At 34.7% G+C, this 20,674-nt stretch overlaps 3 protein-coding genes across 4 annotated transcripts; 1 reads left to right on the top strand and 2 right to left on the bottom strand.

Annotated features, from left to right (window-relative positions):
* Positions 2,122-6,441, bottom strand: LOC105157256 (probable LRR receptor-like serine/threonine-protein kinase At4g26540). The gene is made up of 2 exons (XM_011073621.2): positions 3,203-6,441; positions 2,122-2,866 (listed from the first exon to the last, which is right to left on the bottom strand). The coding sequence occupies exons 1-2, from the start codon at positions 6,009-6,011 to the stop codon at positions 2,361-2,363; spliced, it is 3,315 nt and encodes a 1,104-aa protein (XP_011071923.1). The 5' UTR covers positions 6,012-6,441; the 3' UTR covers positions 2,122-2,360.
* Positions 13,221-17,056, top strand: LOC105157254 (kinetochore protein Spc25). Its single transcript, XM_011073619.2, has 8 exons — positions 13,221-13,610; positions 13,830-13,895; positions 14,809-14,955; positions 15,306-15,419; positions 15,510-15,599; positions 15,690-15,812; positions 15,981-16,201; positions 16,684-17,056. Exons 1-8 carry the CDS (start codon positions 13,442-13,444, stop codon positions 16,693-16,695), a joined length of 942 nt encoding a protein of 313 aa, XP_011071921.1. The 5' UTR covers positions 13,221-13,441; the 3' UTR covers positions 16,696-17,056.
* LOC105157255 (short-chain dehydrogenase TIC 32, chloroplastic) lies at positions 17,126-20,141 on the bottom strand. Of its 2 annotated transcripts, XM_020692309.1 has the most exons (9): positions 19,977-20,138; positions 19,737-19,844; positions 19,035-19,266; positions 18,855-18,934; positions 18,244-18,397; positions 17,999-18,077; positions 17,665-17,752; positions 17,532-17,578; positions 17,126-17,362 (listed from the first exon to the last, which is right to left on the bottom strand). In XM_020692309.1, the coding sequence occupies exons 2-9, from the start codon at positions 19,771-19,773 to the stop codon at positions 17,153-17,155; spliced, it is 927 nt and encodes a 308-aa protein (XP_020547968.1). In that variant the 5' UTR covers positions 19,774-19,844; positions 19,977-20,138; the 3' UTR covers positions 17,126-17,152. The 2 variants fall into 2 exon arrangements, with proteins under 2 accessions (XP_020547968.1, XP_011071922.2); XM_011073620.2 differs by having other exon boundaries at positions 19,737-20,141.

The raw sequence follows: 20,674 nt of genomic DNA, 5'->3' as shown, positions 1-20,674 counted from the left end.
TTTACGATCCACCAGAAGACCTTTTGAATGATGATCAACAATGGAGAACAGAGAGCGACGAGGACTAGAGTACGCGGCTGATGTAAATTTGCCTCACCACACAGGACATATATGCAACAAGCTGACAAGCTGGCTGAATTGGAATATGGACTCTGCCAACAAGTTTCAAGTAGTGTGCAGAATTGCTCAGGAGTTTGCTACTTTAGTGGTCTACTTGAACACTAACGGGAGAAGTTGTCGTAATTTGAAGCTCAAACACGAGAGGCTCTTTAGAGGTAGGACTCCACCTGGTAAAGTGCTCGGTAATTTTCACATTTCTACCCGCAGCTTCATGTGGAATATAAATTCAATGTTGATTGGATATGAATTGATGTGCGTTTGAAGTACAAAACATGGAGGTTGTTAGAGTGTTAACACGAGTTATTCAATCATATGTTTCATCGTGCCCTTTGAAATTCTTCCCATGTAAACACAATCTAAGTGCCTTGCATGCACTTAGACTCCCTTATCCTTGAAAAGAACTGAATAGATGCATCATCGCAGATGGTTGATCAAGCCGTAAGCGGCTGAAAGGTATTTGTAATGATTCTTGCGTATGAGAAATGTAATTTTACTACACTATTCTATTGATAGGGTGTATTCATCATTTTGACCTGATACTCTACTTAACCTTTCAAATAGTAATACTAAGGGTGTTCGAATATTTTATCCTTAATTATTTGGACGAATTACAGCTACCTCTTCTAAGTTTTAGTAAATTATAGCTACCTTCCCTAATTATTTTCCATGACTTGTCCTCCCATAGATTCTAGCGGTAGTATTTCAACAAACTTTCAATCCTATTCTGTTCATGTGCTTCAATTATGCCTCATCAGAAACCCTGAAACTTACTATGCAAGATGAGGTAGCAAAATCTATGCTATTCCAAGAACTCATGCTTTGGACCCTTAGACTTAATGCGATACTGTCCTTATAATGTCCCTTTGGCTTTATTTCTCCCCCAAAAAGCACTTCTCCTGAACAAGTTGTACTTTTTTTACTACAAAAATGGAAGTCATTTCAGCAGCTGTAGCCAACCCCCATGTGGGCTTCCATTCATTTGCAGAGGGACTTAATTATTTCTGTCCAAAAATGATATTTTTTTCTGTTTTTACGTCAAGAATCTGTGGTAGGAAGTAACTGAAGTGTAGAAAGGAATGGAGCCCATCTTGAATGGAGATGGTTAATTCCATTGCCAGTACACAAATTATTTACCATGAGACAGTCGGCCTTAGTTTACTCTGTACAGTTTCTGCTGATCAGATGAAGTGAATAGAGAGCCCCAAGTATATAGAAGTTTGCTTTGTGTGTTTGATATTTTTCTTTTTTTCTTCAAAAAAGAAGAAAATATTCGATTTATTTTGATTCATATCTTATACGATGTTGTAAAGGCCTTAAAAAGATCTTATTTTATTATTACTTGACATATTTAATATATGTGTAAAAAGTGTCTTATACGGTTCTTCATCTAAGATAATCTTTTATTAATATTATCGACACGTTGGAAATATAGAATATATATTAAAAAGAATTTGAAAGCAGATTATCTTACTATATTAAAGTATGTGCCAAGGCATGGGAGGTTTGTGTTTTCTTAAAAAAAAGAAATTGTTATAAGTAATATAAATTTAAAATATAAAATAAGTAATCAGTGAATAATTTAAATATCAACCTCTATATATTAAAGTATCACATTTGATACCCTCCATCATATATAGACAATGCAAATTTTTATATTTCTTAAAGTATTAATTAAATTATACAGTTTTTATTATGCATGAAAAATTAGAATTTAATGGGACTATCCATAGTACATTGCAGCTTCTTAAATGCATCTAACCATCAAAGATATTAAACAGTGACTATTGCTAGTCCCCAGATGTCACACCACGATTTACTGTATAAATGTCAATCACTGTATGTCATCTCAAAGGAGAGAGAAAAATCATCCTCGAAAAGTACATTGAATTTAGAGAATAAGAAGAAAAGAAGCACATGCCCCATCAAGACATCCTTTGCATGCTCCTTGGTTCTTGAAACCATGGAAAGTGACTTTTTCCACCTATCAACTTCATATTGAAAATTATTACAATCAATTTATCTAAATGAACTTAATTGAAAATTCCAAGGGATTAGTCTATAATATATAGAATTTTTTTTTCAAATTTCAATTTGAAAATGTACTTATAATAAAGTCTAACGATGTAAGTTGTGAGGCGAAAAATCTCTTATAATAGCTTCTAATCAAATTGCTGACGTCCTAATCTTTTACAATGTTGGTTGACTAACTGTTGTCCTAATCCTAAATAACAAATCTACAGTTATTGATGCCTTGTATTGTGGCTTTTGGAGGAAGAGGAGTAAGCGAGGGAGCAGTTAGACGACCGTTGGAGAAGCAACAGTTGGGCTGGAGTTATCGATGATGAAGAAAATGACGAAACTTCAGAAGCACTTGTCAAAGATTTAGTCATGGACTTATGAGTTGGATCCCCTCCGCCAACCGACTCGTGCCTGATTTCTTTCAATAAGGCCACCACATCTTTCATCGTGGGACGGTCCTCTGGCCGGTTGCTGGTGCAGAGGAGGGCTATTCCGAGGGCTTGGAGCATTTCTTGTACTTGTGTATCTGGATGGCCTTGGAGTTTCTGATCAATGATATCGACAGGGTTCTTTTTGCTCTTCAGATGATCTCGTGCCCACTGAATTATGTGTTGGCCGTCAGGGAACGAGGGGTCGACCGGCTTCTTCCCTGTTATGATCTCTAGCAAGACGATCCCATAGCTGTACACATCACTCTTTTCGGTAATTTTTAGCATGGATGCATATTCTACGGAAGAACAAAAAGAACAAGATTATTAGAGGTACTATGATTAGAAAGAAAAACCAGCAAACTGTCAGTGTTGGATTGAGACAGGTGAAGAGAAAACTTGTTAGGATAAAGTAGAAGCAATCACATGACTTCACATGAATAAGACCCCAACTCTTGTCAAACATAACATACAAATCCTAAGTACAAGAAACATCACTTGAAGTTTCCAACTACACTGCACCAACTTCCAGGAAATGTGGATCCCCCTTTCACTAATCATGTTTATAGCAGAAATATTCCAAATTATATTGAGAAAAAAATGAAGACAAAATGTATAGTAAAGAGAGAAATTACCAGGAGCAAAGTATCCATATGATCCAGCAAATTGGGGATATGCTGAAAACGAACCAGTTTCATCTTCAAGAAACCTTGCAAGCCCAAAGTCTGCTAAACATGGTTCATATCTGTTCCCCAAGAGTATGTTGTGTGTCTTGACGTCACGGTGGAGGATGGGTGGCACGCAATCATGGTGCAAGTAGGCTAAGCCCTCGGCAATGCCTAACGCTATCTTAAACCAAATCTCCCACTCCACTCTTTCACCACATCCCTCGTGTAACAATGAACCTAGTGTACCATTAGGCAAGTAGTCATAGAACAACAACTTCGTCTTCCTATTAGTAGCCCATCCCAATAGCCTAACAATGTTGCGGTGTCGTATGCGGGCTAGTGTCATTATCTCAGACGAAAATGCGGACGCAGAGTGCTTATCCGATGCACGGAATCTTTTTACAGCGATGGTTGATCCGGACGGGATTATTGCTCGGTACACCATGCCTGATTGACCGTGTCCAATCACATTTACATCGGTTAAGCACTTGGCAACATCGATAATGGATAAGTCGAGTTTCTGATACACGGTGATGTCCCATGGGCCGCCTAACTCCTCTTCCTCGTTGTCCATATCATTGGTCCTACGGTCTTGGATTTGTGCTCCAAGGATAATATAGAGTGCTGTCATAAGCAGCACGCATGCCATACAAAGTAACACCACCATTGCAATCCTTGCCGCCTTGCTGTGCCTGGTGGTACTGCCTTTGTCAGCAGAGCATCCGTTACCGGAAAAGCAGAGCTCAGGGTTGCCAGATAGGACACTAAGTGGCAGCTTGGTGAAGAATGGTGTGTCGGGCACGTGTCCTGAAAAGTTGTTGTGGGAAACATTGAGGACTACAAGGTTTTGGAGGTCGGCTAAACAATGAAGGTCCCCAGACAGTTGGTTGTAAGAAATGTCCAAGACTCCCAGCCTGTTCAAGGCCGTGAACTCCTCAGGAATTCCACCGGAAAGTTTATTCCAGCTCAAATTCAGAGAAATTTCCAATGCCGGAATCCTTCCCAGACTCCCTGGAATCTGGCCTTCAAGCTCATTGTTGCTTAAATCAAGTAACTGAAGCCTGGAGCATGAGCCAAGTTGGCTCGGGATCAAACCGGAGAACCTGTTCTTTCCAAGAATAAGCTTTGTGAGTGAACTCAATGAGCCAAGGCTTGAACCCAAAGTACCTTCTATGAGATTATCAGAAACATCAAGAAACTGGAGAGTAACAAGCTGATTCAGATTGCCTGGCAAGTTGCCAGATATCGAATTTGAGTGGAGGTCAAGAAAAGTGAGATTTTGGCATCCTGAAATCTCACTCGGTATAATCCCGGATAGCCGGTTGGATCCAAGATCCAAAAAATTCAGATTCTTCAACCTCCCAATATCTGGAGGCACATTCCCTGTCAGCTTATTATTGTTAGCCCGGAATCGAATCAGCGACGAACAGTTCCCAATTTCAGGGGGTATAGAACCAGAAAGATTGTTCGCCAGCAGCAAAAGCTTGTTCAGATTCTGCAAGTTGAAAATACCGCTCGGAATCGGTCCTGTCAATGCATTTTGTGACAGATCAACAGCCTCCAGATTACGACAAGAAGATAAAAATGGTGGAATATTACCCTCGAGGCGGTTTTGCCACAGAAATAACAGAGTTAAATTTGTCAGGTTCCCCAACTCTGAAGGAATGTTGCCTGTCATTTGATTATTGTCAAGCTCAATATGAGATAGAGCCTTGCAATTCCCGATTTGTTTCGGAATCATTCCTGAAATTTGGTTCATACTCAGCTGCAGCTCTTGCAACAGGCTCAGGTTCCCGAATGATTCAGGAATGCTGCCAGTTAAAGAATTCATGGACGCGTCGATAATCAGCAATTGTTGACAGTTTCCAAGCTCAGGAGGAATAGTGCCCACCAAATTATTTTGCCAGAGGAGGAGGCTTTGGAGATTCCGAAGGTTTCCTAGCTGGGCTGGGATCGAACCAGTTAAAGAGTTTTCATACAGATAAATGTTCCTCAGGGCGGTGCAGTCGCCAAGTTCCGGTGGGATCTGGCCGGATATAAGGGAAGTATAAACAGCCAGAGTTTGGAGATTCTTCAACAGGCCGAGGGAAGGTGGAAGGAAACCCGAAATGCTCGTCTCCGCCAGGCCTAACAACACTAAACTAGTGCAGTTCCCGATTTCTTGAGGAAGAGGACCTGCAAGATTCTTGTTGCCACCAGCTCTAATCACTTGCAATCTATTAAGATTGCCAATACTGCCTGGAATTCCACCACTGAGTTGATTATCAAAGATTGTCAGCTCCACAAGCCCTGTCAGGTTTCCGATTTCATCGGGGATCGATCCTACCAGCCTGTTCGTGTTAAGAGAAAGGCGTTCGAGCTTCTTCAGGCGACAAATCCAACTTGGGATTTCACCACTCAGTCCATTGTCACTCAAATCCAGGAGCCTCAGCTCCTGAAGATTTCCAATTATCTCAGGTATCGGGCCTGTGAGATTAATCCCCGACAAGACAAGCTTGTTCAGAGACTCCAATGAACTGAAGTTAGAAGGAAAACTCCCATGTAAATCAATGTACCTCAAGTTCAGCTCCACAACTTCATTCTTGAAGTTGCAGGAGACACCAAACCACCGGCACGGTTTCTCGTCGGCGGGATTCCAATTGCTCAATGAATCAAGTGATCCACTCAGGCTGCTTATCTTCCAGGAGAGAAGAGCTTGGCCCTGTGGATTGAGGGAGAAGGCGACCTGGAAAAGAAAGAAGAAGAAAAAGAACAAGGAGCATGGATGAACAGGCATTACAGAAAACTGAATGCTACAAACTCCAATGTCGATCAACAGGCAAAGAGAGAAAGGAATTGAGCATGAGGCAATCTTGGAAGGAAAACCAAATCATGGGTTTGTGGGCTAATGAATTTTAAATGAAGGGTATGTATAAAATAGTCACGCCAAATAGCCAGAATCTCCGGATCCAAGGAACAGCTACCCCTGCCCATTATCTTTGTCTGTGCACACACACACATGCGTATATGTGCGTGTTAATACATACATATATATATAGAGAGAGAGAGAAATGGGAATTCCATGGGGTTGGTGGGAAGGGAGATGGAGATGGAGATGGTGTTGTGTGTGGGCAGAGAGAGATGGTGACTTTGCAGTTGCATTTTTTTTAATGTTGTTTTGCTGAGAATGGAGAGACTTTCATAACTTTTCATGTGACCTTTACATGCTGTAAACCTTTTTTACTTTGATTTTATTACCTTTTATGTGTTCATCACATAGAATATTTTAAGATAAAATAACAACAGTCTTTTTTTTTTTAATTTATCATAATTATAAATATTTTTTATTATTTAAAAAAATTACATATATCATTTTAAAATTAACGATCGTATATCAAATACTTCTTTGTAAGGATATTTGTTAGATGACAGTTAATTTCAGGAAAATATTTATAATTTTTTAAAATATTAAAAAAATATTTATAATTATGCAAACTTAAAAAGAGCCCCATCGTAATTTATTCATATTTTAATTCTTTTTTTTTTGTTTGAATCCATATCATTTTCAACTAATTGTTTGCCTGTCTGTGATGATATTCAAAACTTTGTATTTCTTTAATTATATTATTATTATAATTGAAATTTTTTAATAAAAATTTAGATTCACGTCTGTTTGATCATAGTAAAAAATGAAGGCGAGAGGACGAGAAGGAGGTGGAGGCGGCAGGCACAGATGGGGAGGCAAAGGAGCACAGAGGAGGAGGCAGACAGAGGCGGCGCACAGAGGAGGCCCTCGAGGAGGAGAAAGGAGGAGGAGGACAAGGTACGCGGAGGAGGCCGGTGGTGAGGAGGCGTTGGTGGGGGTGGGGGGGTGAGGGGTGAGGGGAAGGAGACAATATTTTTAATTTTTTTAACATATTTAATAAATAAAATATGATAAAAATTTATATATTAAATCTAGACCATTAATTTAAATTAGATGAAATTTGAACCACTGAATTGTGCATTAAATCTCGACCTTTGAATTCAATGAAATCTAACCATTAATTTATTTTTTACAAATTTCAACCGTTAAATGTATATCAAGCAAGATCTAATGGTTCATAAATTAAAACGTAAAATTAATTTATTGTAAAAAATTAAGCCCTCTTGCATGAAGGGCGCATGTGATACACCTCCAATCCGAGGGGGTGTTTTGTTATATTTTTTAAATCACAAAGGAATTTTTTGCCGTTTTATTTTTTACAAAGGGTATTTTACACATTTTTTAAAACACGAGTGGCTAAATTGCATTTTACCCAAAAATAAAAGTGGGATCTACATCTAAACCAATTCTGTAAAATTAAATAATCTATACAATCTCTGTAGATAATCTCCAAATTAATCCAGATCTATGACACCATTAAACTAATTAATCTTTTACTAATCACACTAGTAATTAAGATTAATATCAATCTTAACATGTGTCAGTTTCATGAGATAATTTAATGCACCAAATTCTATTTTTATTTTATTCAAGCAATTAATTAATTTTCCTGATACCACACTTTATATTTTTATTTTAGTGCCCATTTTGACTTATTGGTGTCTCAATAATAATAACCCAACAAAATCAAATAAAAGTATATAATACAATAATATGACATAATTATATTTTCCTCTCCTAAAATTTTGTGTAATTACATGTAGATTCCTAATGATTTGAGAAATTACATCTTGTACTCCTGATGTTTGTTTCCGTCTAACAAATAGATCCCATTGTTAGTAAACATTTACCGAATTTATTGTCAATAACAAATAAATTGTATCAAATTATCCTTATACATCTTCGCACATTACTACATATGAGAAGGTATATTTTCACTTTTATGAGGTAGTTTGGTCAGAAAAGATTAATTTAACTTGAAATAAATCAATAAAGGCAATCGAGTGTAAATATGAATTTTCATTAAATTTTTTTACTAATATAAAAAAAAATTAGTGGTTTTTAACAAATACAAACCTCAGGGGTTTATAAAATAATTTCTTAAATTACAGGAATTTTTCACGTAATTATATCGAATTTTAAAAAAAATATTATTTAATAATTATTCCTAATAATCATATATTTGTGTGATCTTTGTCTTTCTAAAGAAGAAAAAGGAAAATGAATCTTGGAATCACGTGATGTCGCATGACAGCAGGCTATGGTGAGAGTATGATTTGAATTTGTTGTTGCACATGTCGGTGTCCTCTGGTGACTTTAGGGCAACCAATTTATGTCATTTGTACTTAAATTATCTTACAAGGATGTAAGATTAGGAATCTAAGCACATGACACTCATCAGTTCATGCATAGACAACACCTCACATATATGGCGGAATTCGAACCCATGACCTCTAAGATCATAGAACCTCAACTTCACCAACTGAATTAGACTTCATTAGCCGACCAGTGCATACTTTTGAAATCATAAATTTTTCATCAACACAATTCCATCACATTAATAGAGAGAATTAAGCCCACAATCATTCCACTAAAGATTTTAACAAAACCAACTAGCACAACTTCTGGGCAAATTAAAACTTTGTTACTACGGTGGTGGCCACATATAGAATTCTGAGTTCATCCCATATCAGTGCATGCTTTTAAAATCATAAATCGTTTGTAGGAGTACTTATAGATTACTCATCAATTCAGCCCCTTCATATTAGTATAGAGAATTAAACACATAATCATTCGACCGAAAGCAATTTAACCAAACCAACAAGCATTCGCGACTTCAAACCAAATTACAATTGCAACGATAGTGATGAACTCACGACAATTTAATTATTTTTTCAAGAAACTTAGCAAGTTAACAACCAATTCTTAATGTTGAAAATTACGACGAATAATTCTTTAAGCGAGAAATTCCAAACTAAATATTGAGCCATTTTCATTATTCATATTTAGATTTTTATAGTTTAAATTATATACTAAAAAAGTATTCGGATTTAAGAAAAAAAGTTCATAAGTCCCAAAAATAATATATTTTCAATCTAATATATAAGCTCTATAATAAATAAAAAGTGAGAATAATCAATTAATATTGTCAACTAATGGGGATTAATTAATTTTACTCAATCTATTAATTTAATGTATTATTTATGAGTAAAATGAGAAATGAAAGCAATTCTTTGCTTGAGGGTTTGGCAATTGAAATCTCTTTAATGTTTGGGGCAATTACTTTGCAGTTGTTGCTTTGTTGATGGGAAAACACTAACATGCAATAATTTTAAATATTTCTTGGGAAACATTAACAATCAAAAGTAGTTTACCTAAGTTGCACTTACATACATAAATACCAATTATTACCTATTGTTTTTAGGAATGTTTTTCACTTCTTCCAATGTTTTACTAACCTTTCTTCTTTTCCTTTGCTTTGGGCACTAATTGCATGACAATTTATTACATTCTTGAATTACACAAAAGGTTAATAAAAATATACTTTTATAAAGAACATGTTACATATCAATTACAATTCATATATTTTTTTAGGAATAATTATACTCCTTTTTTTTTTTTAAATTTAGTGTACTTACACATAGATTTATATAGTTTGAAAAATTATATTTAACACCCATGATGTTTGTTTTCGTCTAAAAAATAAGTATCAGCGTTAGTCAAAATTTGAATGTGCTGATATTAATAAAAAAAAATTGAATGAAAATTGATATTTGCAAGAACAAGGTCCAAGTATTCGACCTTTGTTCTAAGGCCTACATCTCTAACTGCACATTCACATCACCATCGCCACTCCCAAACCCAGCAATGGAGGACCACATAGGTCGTCTCGAGCTCATGATGACCATGATGAGGGAGATGCGGGTCTCCTCCTCGAACGCAGCACCACCTTTGACAAAACCCCCAACCTCAAACAGGACGATATGGACGTTGTTGACGAAGAGGGGTTAGATTAGGTTTTATATTTTTTCATATTAATATAGTATTTTTTTTAAAGTATTCATGTTTCATAATGTTTATTACATTTTGTTATTTTATATTTAATTAATTAATTAAATTCATAAATACAATAATTAAAAATTCATTAAATTAATTTAACTATATATGAAAATTTATTGAAATGTATAAATTTATTAAAAATATTAATAAATTATAAAATTATAAATAAATCATAAAAGTCAAAAATTAGGAACGATTTTAGTAATGGTACATAAAATGTTACAAAATTAAATACATAACCGTTCCAAATATTGTCCCTAAAATTATTATAAACACGTGTTCTTAAATTGAACAAACCCTTCCAAAATTGTTACAACCATTTCAAACAAGTGTTTATAATTGTGGCTAATCGTTCCAAATACAATTGCTATTCTAGTTTCTATTATGTGTTCCAAACTAAGAAAATTGTTTCTAATACCATTATTAAAACAGTTCTACAAATATGTTCCTAATTAAGACTAAACGTTCCTAAATCTGTTGCACTGTGCAGTTCCAAAACCCGTTCCTAGATTTATCATCAATACAAATACAAAAAAAAGAAACGTTCCAAAACCCATCCTAAATCCTACCTTTTTTTGTAGTGTAGATATGTGAAAAATATCACATCACTTAACCTTTACGTATCACATGTGTATTGCATGTGATGTTTTTTTCGAAAAAAAAACTTGGTTGAAAAACAGTTATAAATAACAAAGTACAAAATTTTGTAAAGTTAAAATGGTAAGTTGATACAAAAAAAAGTTCAGATGCCAAAGCGTAAAAATAATCATAGTTTGGATGGCAAAATGTAATTTATCCTAATTATAAATATATATTTGTTGTTTGAAAAATTATCAATACACTTCTAATTTTAACCGGTCGTCTAACAATTAGTCCAATTCATTAGTTTTCGTTAGGTTTCTATCTAATGTTTGTGGTGAATTGATCAAAATACCCTTGTGGACTATGAATTATAATTTTATTTATTTTTTAAAATTTTTTAATTTTTTTTTTATGGATTAAGTGGACAACTCTTTCTTTTTAACAATTTTTAATTTTTTCCACCCATCTCATCTGAATTTGTTAATTTTTTTTTAAAAAAAAATATAGCAAAGTAAAAAATAAAAAATTATTCGTAATCATACCAAAACCTTATAAAAACTTATTGTAATCTGCCCCTTACAGAAATAAAATGCAGAAATCTTCAATAAGAAACACACAACAATATTGATTAATGGTTTATGTTTTGAAGTGAACTAAAATATTTAAATGTATAGAACTTACTAATATGTAAATTATATTCTTTTTTTAAGTGAATTGTAAATTATTTTTTTTTATTTACCAAAGAATTAAGCTAAATTCAAGTAAAAAAAATCAAAATATCACTACAATTCTCTTACAATACATTGTTATATTCAGAAAACTTATTAAAATATTATAAATTTTAAAAAAAAATTCATTCATCAAATTTTTTTTTGCAACTATGTATCAATTCTTGCCCATTTAGGACCAAAAAACATTGGAATTTTTCATTATAAATTCTCTTATGTATTAATTAATGTTTAATTCATTTGTTTTTCTTTTCACCATACTATTCATATGTAGCAAAACTTTTACGAATTTGATGAATGAATTTTTAGGGATAATTGCATTTACGCTCCTTGTTCTATGGTCTGTTTACACAAATCATCTCTATCTTTTAGATAATTACACATACACCTACCAAATATCAATTTTATTTACACAAACCATCATTTACCTTTTTAAAAAATTACAAATACGCTCCTTAAAAATAGTATTATTACACAAACTACTCCTATTTTTTTGCTGTTAGAGATAGTTTCTATAATTATGCAAAAGACATGGGTGATTTATGTAAATAAACTAGAGGTCAGGTGATGTAAATGTAATTATTTTAATATTTTTATTAGTAGTGATAATTTTAATTGTTTAGTCTGAAATAAAAGAAAGATTAAATATCTCAAAGTTTAAAATTTTTACTACAAATAAATGAAAATAGTTGAAGAAATAATTTAAAATTAAAATTAATAAATGAATAGAAATTGATAGCTTTGAGCGTATCTAAAAAATGAAGAGAGCGTATTTAAAATAGATCATATTTCTAAAGGCCATAATCATCAGGTAATAATTTAAGATAAATACGAATTAAATTAGTTATAAAGTTGGAGACAAGATTTCGGGTAATTTTAAAAATATATATATTATTAAATTAGTTATAATGTTGGATATAAGATTTCGGGAAAAGTATTATTTTAGTCAACTAAGTATGTCTAATTTTAATTTTAGTCCGATAATTATGTTCATTTTTGTTTAGGTCCAGTAACTTACGAAATTGCTTACTTTTAGTCCTTTGGTAGATTTTCGGACTATTTTACCCCTATGCAACATTTGAAAGGCAGTTTTAGTCCATACGCACTCATAGGGGCAAATTGTCCGAAAATATGCCAGGGGACTAAAAGTAAGCAATTTCGTAAGTTACTGGACCTAAACAAAAATGAACATAGTTATTGGACTAAAATTAAAATTATGCATACTTAGCGGACTAAAATAATACTTTTCCCTAAGATTTCAGATAAATACAAGATATATTCACAAGTCGAGCTCGAGCTACATTCCTTGTATTCGTGAGCTCGCGATTTTTTTTATTTTTTATTTATAAATATTATTTAAGTACATATTTAATATTATATTAAGTTTATATTCGAAATTCACCGTATATTAGAATTATTAGTCAGTGTATCACTTATTTTAACAGGTGATTTTTTTTTTTTAAATTTCTTTTACAGTTTGTAGAAAAACTTTTATGAACAAATTTTGGTTTTAAGGTGTGAACAAATTTTGCTTTTAACGTGTTTGATAAAATGATTGATTGAGTTTTTATCGAGTTTGTATGATTGTGTTTGCACTTTGGCTGGATTTTTGTTATCATGCTTGTAAATGTCTATGTTTTAGAGATGATCTTTTGTTCATAATTTGTCTTTTTAAACGAGCTCGGAAGTGTGTGTTTAGCCTTCCGCAGCACGAAATCAGCTTAAAATAGGAAAAGTTATTATTTGCCTTTTAACCCCAATTGTTTACTGAAATTTCAGATTGGTCATATGTCGGCTTTCAGAAAGATTCAAAAAATCAGAAAAAAATGGCGGGCTAAACACATCCTCTCTCTCTCTCTCTCTCTCTCTCTCGATTGAATCCAAATCCTCTTTTCACACACTTGTACACTGTGGTTTTTCACGTAGACACAGATGCAGGGTTCAGGGAAGAGCAATATGAGGACGCGGATGGCGGAAATGCGGTTAGTATGCGAGCGAGAAATTCCCATTCAGCAGCACAGAATTGACTCTTTGCATACTTTATATTCGAATCGTTTCGACTTTGCAAAGTCCGAAGCCCAGCGTACCATTCAGCTTCAAGGTACTACCTTTCATGGTCTTCTTGTTTTCCGAAAGAAAGTTTTGGTTTTGAATCGAAATTTAGGGTTTAGGCTATTATCTACCTTTGCTTTTAATTCGAGAAGGCTTCTCTTTAAATTTTCTTTTCTGTTAGCAAAAGCCAAAAAGTTTGGTTTTTACTGTTAGTGAAGTTTTTAGGTTCTTGGTAGTTCTTGAATCCCGTGATTTTTCCTTTCGACAGAGAAATTGGGAAAGCTTAAAGGGGAATTAAGAGAAGCTGAGGATGCTTTAGTGAAGGCTCTTGCTGGTATTGCTCTATTCTTTTTTCTGGCTATTCCGTTCAGGGAAATTGTATTTCTTTTTTGTTTTTCCTTTTGCATTTGTAGATAGTGATTAACATTTTGGATTTAATTTTCTGCAATGAGGTTGAAAACTACCATTCTTGTCATGCAAAACGGTGATTAGGAACATTTTATATGTTATTTGCTTCAGACCTCCAAAACATTCATGCAAGTAAATGTGTTATTGAGTTACTAGGCCCTAAACATCTGGACGTTTCTTAATTGGAGTAATTCAACAAGGTAGACTTAGTTTCTGCATTTCACCTGTGTATTGAGTTACTCAGTTGAAAGAACGAATAATATTTTTCGATGTTCTTTAGATGGCACAGGAGACTCAGTGTCTTCCGCCAGCTAATATGCCATTAAGGTGCTATGTTTTTTAAATGACTTACAATTTTAAGTGTTTCTGTTTCACATTATACACTGGCATCTCTATACGTACACTATATTTCATAGTCAAGGATCTCAACATTCAAAAAAGAATTGTTTGTCTAATAAACAGGAGTCATGTGACACTGCAAACCACCATGTAATTTAATTCACTACAGAGAACATCTTGTCGAATTAAGTACAAAAAGGAAACTTCTGCAGATAAATCTAATTTAAAGTGAAAATTCTGTAGAATCAACTTGAAAAGAGGAATCTATAATAACCACAGTAAACGTCAGATGAAATAAGAGATAACTGCATTATTTCCAATTGTGCCAACATTCTGAGGAATCAACAGGCATTTTTCGCAATTTCACCATCTACAATATCCATTTAACTCTCTCACTAGTGGTTGCTTATTTATTGTTTCTATTGTCAATTTAACATGTTTTGTTTATGTTAATTTCTCTGAGCATGTGTAACTTTCTTCAATTTCTTACATATTTGTAGTCAAAACTCGAAAAGAGGCAAAGAGGATGGCGATAGAGGAGTCTATATCTGTTATGAAAGCTAGAGTTGAAGAGTTAAAAGGAATTGTGGAAGATCAAAGGGGAAGAAAAAATGAGTATGCTGCTATAATATCTCAACAATCTGAAGGTGAATACTTGTCAAATATTCTGGCTGCAACTGTTTACTTCCAGTTTACTGAGTGCTATTATACTTGAAAATTGGGCCGTTTAGCTGACTACAGAAAGTTGACACTGTATTCGAATTGGCAAGAGAAGATAAGAAAAATAAGAGACTGAAGAATGCATATATTAAGATATGGAAACATACATACTTCATGTTCTGAGTTATTTGGTCATTTCGAAATACCATCTATGCTTCTAGTGTATATCAATAATGTTTGTTCCTTATATATTTATATTTGAAATCAATGTTCTTGATTTTAACTTACACCCTTATTTTGAGCTGATTCCATACCTTCTTTCTTTTCTGGAAAACAGCATTGACTGCTTGTAAAGACAAGTGTAATCAGAACAAAGAACACAGGGAGCAAATAGAAGAGGCTATTTCATGGTATAACAAGGTCCTTGGTTTCCGCATTGAATGTGGTCATGGTGCGTAGTTTCTGGGACTTGCTGAAAACTTTTATTTATCTTTCTGACTGTGATGATATTTCTTACTCACTCTCCCGTCCCTCCCTCAAGGTGTAAAGTTCATATTCTCTAGCATTAATCCAAAGAACCCAAATGAGGAGTACTCATTTATCATTCGCCATGAGAATGAGAAATACACGTGTAAGTAACATGCATTTGGTTGAATTTTTACTCCATTTACCGAGTAAAAACTTATCATTTCTCCTTTATGTTTCTGGATTTTCTCTTCAGTGCTTAACTGCGATCCACATTTGAGTGACACAAAAGAGCTGGTTTATGAGTTAAATAAAACCAATGGACTGTTCAAATTTGTCAGAACCATGAGAGAGAAGTTTCAAGAAGCTGTGGCACGTGGTATGGCCTTGTATCGTGCATGTTATCTCCTGTCTAATATTGTGTTGTTAAAGAATCTACAAGAGTTGAGTTATGCCCTTGCAATTGTGGAAAGAATAGTCAATAATGTTTTATCAGCTCTATATTTTCCTGAGGCATGTTTCTAAGAACAATATAATGACTATCCAGGAATTACTCTGCATGGATCGTCTCTTGATCAAGACTCTTCAATAGTTTCCCTTTCTGCTCCAGTAGCTTCAGTTTCAAGTGATCACAGATACGAATCTCCGCTCAAGGAAAAGGGACTTCAATTTTCTGAATCTAACAGCAAGTCAAGAAAAGTTGGCAAAGGACACATAGTTCACTCGCCCGGATCTGCCTCTTCTCTTCGCCGTTCCTCACGTTTGAAGGTGACTTATATGAACATCAACGGCTGACTCATATATGAGTTCCATAAATACTAGGACTTCTCTTGAATGTTTTACGTACTGAAGAATTATTCACAACTGCAAAACTTGCAAAATATAGTTGTTTTAATATGCCAAGTATATGTTAGTTGTGGTATGTACTATGAATTTCAGATTGATGATCATGTTTCTTTCTGGTTCTCATGTTTTCATATCCTGCTGCTATGGTAGATAAATAGTAAAAGGATAAAGTAGCTTCTAAAGTTACTACTAAATGAAAAAACAGTCATGAACATGTGGCCTGCATCCTTCTTGCCTCGCATGGCCGAATATCATTAGATGCTTGTGTGTGATATGGTTACAACTGAAATTTATTAGGTTAACTCAGACTAATTACATTTGTGCAAATTCATAGACCTGCAGTGCACGTATTATGAGCTTATTTGTCATACAACATTTCTGAGTGGAACATCAAATCTTTGCAGGGTAAGAATTGAAAGTGATCTCAATCACATCTCCCGACCTGCTCATTCTACCATCAGTTTTGTTTAAGCATTTGAGGTGGCCCAGCTCGTTTACAGAATTACTGCAGTAGCGAATGACTTAAGTAATGCACCATCACAGAGGCCCCATTAGTGTGCTATAGAGCTCTGATGTAGTATGTTGTAACTTGTCTTGAACTGTCAAAGGACTATGTTAGCCTTTACTCAATTGATGTAATTAAGTTGATTTTTCTGATTTTCTCTTTATATATTGTACTGATGTTTGCTCGAGTGTACTAATACCCCACGTAAATTAGAATAAAGTGTAGCTAGAATTTGGATTATTGTGCAGCGACAGATTCCTTATTGCCATGAATTTAGAATTTACCTAAGGCTAAGAGTAGACTACTTGTGTGATTGTCCTCTGTGCCTTGGATACACTGGTGTATTATTTACATGCCTATACCTATGTCTAATTTGTGGAAGAGCCCTTAACATTTTGGCCTACTGGAACAAGGAATCGCCTGTGTATCAAAGCACGTGTTTGCTTCCATAGTTTCCGAGCTTCAGCTTCTTCATTTGCCAGTGCTGAGCAGCGACTCTCGTTGCAGTCTGCAAAGTATTTGCCACTAAGCCCAGCGGTCTGTGGGCTTAATGCAACGTAACATGTTGTTGCTGCTCCCTGCAGATAGCAAAACATAAATCTGTAAGAATACAAAGGTCTTTGTAATTTCAAGAAAAGGTTGGAAACAATCGATAGTTAACATTGTTTGCAATTGGTGAAGGCAGCTTTAGATATGTCAAAAGGAATCTTGAACTAAAAGGAAGAAAACAAGGATGCATGGACAAACCTGTGATGTTGACTTGAGCAACTTGGATGCCATAAAATATAAAGAATCTAAAAGTTTTCAAATAAAGCGATATGTTAGTAAGTTGCAAAAGCAAAAACTTCAACAAAAGTGGCTTGTAAAAGACAATGCATGCCTGTGATAAATCCTCTGTAATCCCTGATAATCCCAGTCTTCACAATCCCTGGATGCACAGCATTGATTGTTACATTTGCTTTTCTTGCCTGTTTAGATTCCCACAAGAACATCATGGTCAGACTAAGATTTTGTCTGTATTGCTGCTTTTCCTAACCCTTGCTTCAACTACATGAAGCATTCGGAATTATAATTAGGTCACTGTTATTCCATAATACACCTACAAAGAGTAGGAAGCTCTACGTTTTCAATCAGATTCGAGCTTGTAACATTCAAGTAGGGTATTAAAAACTTAACTACTAGACGGCTGTGCTATTGATGACTAGAAAATTTACCTTAAGCTGTCTTGCTAGTTCCTTGGCGTGCAATATGTTGGCTAGCTTTGATTGAGCATATGCGCGGGTACCGTTGTAACTGCATGCAAGAGAACTACACATACTTAACCAGAATATGAAGTTGAAGGAGCAACAAAGGAATAATCATAAAGTATATGCAAAAGAAAAAACACTGAGTCCTCAGCAGCTTCATGGTTCTTGTTTTTCAGGACATCAGCTGTCTGTAAAGACAATGTTTTCTTTACCTTTTTGGACTGAGCAATTTGCTGAAACAAAAGTGTTTTCTGTCTACCCAATTGTGGATCACAGAAGAGACATTCACTATTCTCCCTTGGATGCAGGATTGTGATGCTGTCTCCACCATTTTCCCTAACAGCATCTCTGTTAACAGAAAATGACCTTAAAAAAGGCAAGAGTAAAAGTGTCAGTTCCCTTTCACTTTTTCATTTTCTTACACAGTTCAAATTGGACATCGTAACTAGGGGTAATTACATAGTACCCCCTAAATCATTGCCAATTTACAAAAAAAATATTATTTACTATTTGAACAATTACGCCGACACCCCTTATCAGAAAGATATGATTCTAAAACTGTTAATGAGATAAAAAAACTAAGAGCATTGTGTTTGTGTTGTTATTCAAACTATGAGTAACTTCTAAAGTTCAACGTTCGATGGTCGAGAAGTATAATATCAGAAGAAAATAAAGCGTATTCAAAATGGCTTCAACTCTTGATCATGGACTAATGTCAATTCATATGCTGAGAGGTGAAAAAAAAATAGAAAAAGACATTTCAGTGTGGTTCTTGATTAAACTAAGAAACTCAAAGTTAAGAGAAGAGGAGGAGAAAAAATACCTAAGTAATTAGTGGCAAAAGTTAGCTCAATTTTGTCCTCAGAAAATTCCAACTTCTGTGAGTATTTGCCGGCATTGTTTCTGCACATGATGTAGGAATTTTGGTATTTTCCATCAGTTTCAGACATTAAAGACAGCAGAAAAGTAAAACAACAAAGAGAAAGACAGAGAAAATGCATACATGAGGATATGAAGAGGTAGTCCTAAAGACAAGAACTCAGAACAACATCTCTGGATTGAAGCAAATGAGCTCAAATCTATCTCCAAGATGATTATTTCGGCTTCTGGACTCTCCCTTTGTATACTCTCCTTCACCTTTTCTGCCTTCCTCAAATTCCTTGCTGGAATTACTACTCTCACACCCCTCTTGGCCAGCACTCTTGCTGTCTCAGCACCGATGCCTGATGTTGCGCCTTTTCGTGCAAACAAGAACCGAAAATTTTAATGATGTTTCATGTAAAAAATACGGTAGTTGATTCATGTGTGTGTTAGTGTATTCTACAAGAATTGATCATCTCATCACCACTTTTAAGGATGAAATAACTAGTACTGTTAAGAAAGAAGTGATCTAACTAACATCAGCTAAAGATCAAGAAAAGCTTGGAGGTGATGAAGCTCTTGCATCATGGGATTTCAATGCAGAAACAAGAATCAGAACCAATTTTTCTTGAGCCCTTTTCCTTAAAACACAAAACTAATGCTGTCTCTAGAGCACTGGCCGTTCAGCACAGAAATTCTTGGAAAGAATGACAAAAACTCAGACCACCTTGTAAACTGTCTGAAAAACTTGCTTCGGAGTCATGCTTTTCTATTCAAAGATACTAAAGAAATTGCTCATTGCATCTTCATTTATCCAGATAAAGACATGAGAGTCATGACTAACCAGTGACAATTGCAGTGAGCTGGTGAGATGTTGGCATAGAAGACAAGCAATCCTGAGCAACTTCATCGGCAGTTGTCTTTGAGCCATAGCCACTTGGGCCAGCAATTCCTGTCAAGTACTTCAAAGTTGCCTTCATGAGGGGGCTAACACTTACAACCTTAAAATAAAAGATTGTAACACAGGTGGAAAACCAAGTATATATAAGAGACATCAACTTTGAGGTTTTCCATGCACTCCTACCACGTCATGGACCGATCTTTTTTACGTATTTCTGACCGTAATCTGTGTTTCCTTTCGTTCACACGGAAAAACCGTAAACGTGTGACATAAGTTTCGGGGCCAAATATTACAACTCTTGGTTATGGCAAAGAACTTTTTAGGTTATCCCAACCAATTTGGTGCTTAGGGAGAGGAATTTGTAGATGGCATCAAAGTTTAAGGTGGTCCAAATTTGATGATTCTTGAGGGCATGTAATTGTGAAAGTCCACTGTTGTTGGCCATTTTTTCTACTGATAATAATTGTTGTCTCCCCATATTAGGTGACTTTCTTCTTGTGGTGGGCTGTTGAGATTGTTGTTTCAGGGCACATTTTACTGTTCCAGATGATTTTGTGTTCCAACTCCAAGATTAGTGGTGCAGGGCCAGAATTGACAATTCACATGTGTTGTTAGTGTTGTTTTACTATGTTTATATGTATATATCCACTCTCATTAGGAAAGAAACACATCCCTTTTGTGTTCCTTCCTTTTTAAAAATGACTCGTACCCATAGGGATAATAACTCAATGGTTTGAGCTCAAGATTTCATACGGCAGATTTTGTTTTCGAACTTAAGTCTATGCATTAGAAAAAAAGAAGACTCCCTTAAACTGTCAATTAATCTATATTATTTGAAAATTTAACGACGATAAATTTATTAAATAAGTGATAAAAAAACA

The sequence above is a fragment of the Sesamum indicum genome, linkage group LG3 (genome assembly GCF_000512975.1).
Source record: "Sesamum indicum cultivar Zhongzhi No. 13 linkage group LG3, S_indicum_v1.0, whole genome shotgun sequence".
In the NCBI taxonomy this organism is placed as follows: domain Eukaryota; kingdom Viridiplantae; phylum Streptophyta; class Magnoliopsida; order Lamiales; family Pedaliaceae; genus Sesamum; species Sesamum indicum.
Note: the sequence above shows the minus strand (reverse complement) of the source record. Positions and strands in the feature narration are given on the sequence as shown.

Bases quoted from the DNA above. Each gene is read 5' to 3' on its own strand.
- LOC105157255 (XM_011073620.2), bottom strand. From the start codon at position 19,947: ATGTCTCTTATATATACTTGGTTTTCCACCTGTGTTACAATCTTTTAT. The intron at 18,398-18,854 runs GTATTTTTTCTC...GCCTTTTTTAAG, and splicing joins TTTTGCCACTAATTACTTAG to GTCATTTTCTGTTAACAGAG. The intron at 17,363-17,531 runs GTTTGTCCATGC...TGCTATCTGCAG, and splicing joins TGCTCAAGTCAACATCACAG to GGAGCAGCAACAACATGTTA.
- LOC105157256 (XM_011073621.2), bottom strand. From the start codon at position 6,011: ATGCCTGTTCATCCATGCTCCTTGTTCTTTTTCTTCTTCTTTCTTTTC. The intron at 2,867-3,202 runs GTAATTTCTCTC...GTTCTTCCGTAG, and splicing joins ATATGGATACTTTGCTCCTG to AATATGCATCCATGCTAAAA.
- LOC105157254 (XM_011073619.2), top strand. From the start codon at position 13,442: ATGCAGGGTTCAGGGAAGAGCAATATGAGGACGCGGATGGCGGAAATG. The intron at 14,956-15,305 runs GTGAATACTTGT...TCTGGAAAACAG, and splicing joins AATATCTCAACAATCTGAAG to CATTGACTGCTTGTAAAGAC. The intron at 15,420-15,509 runs GTGCGTAGTTTC...CCCTCCCTCAAG, and splicing joins CCGCATTGAATGTGGTCATG to GTGTAAAGTTCATATTCTCT.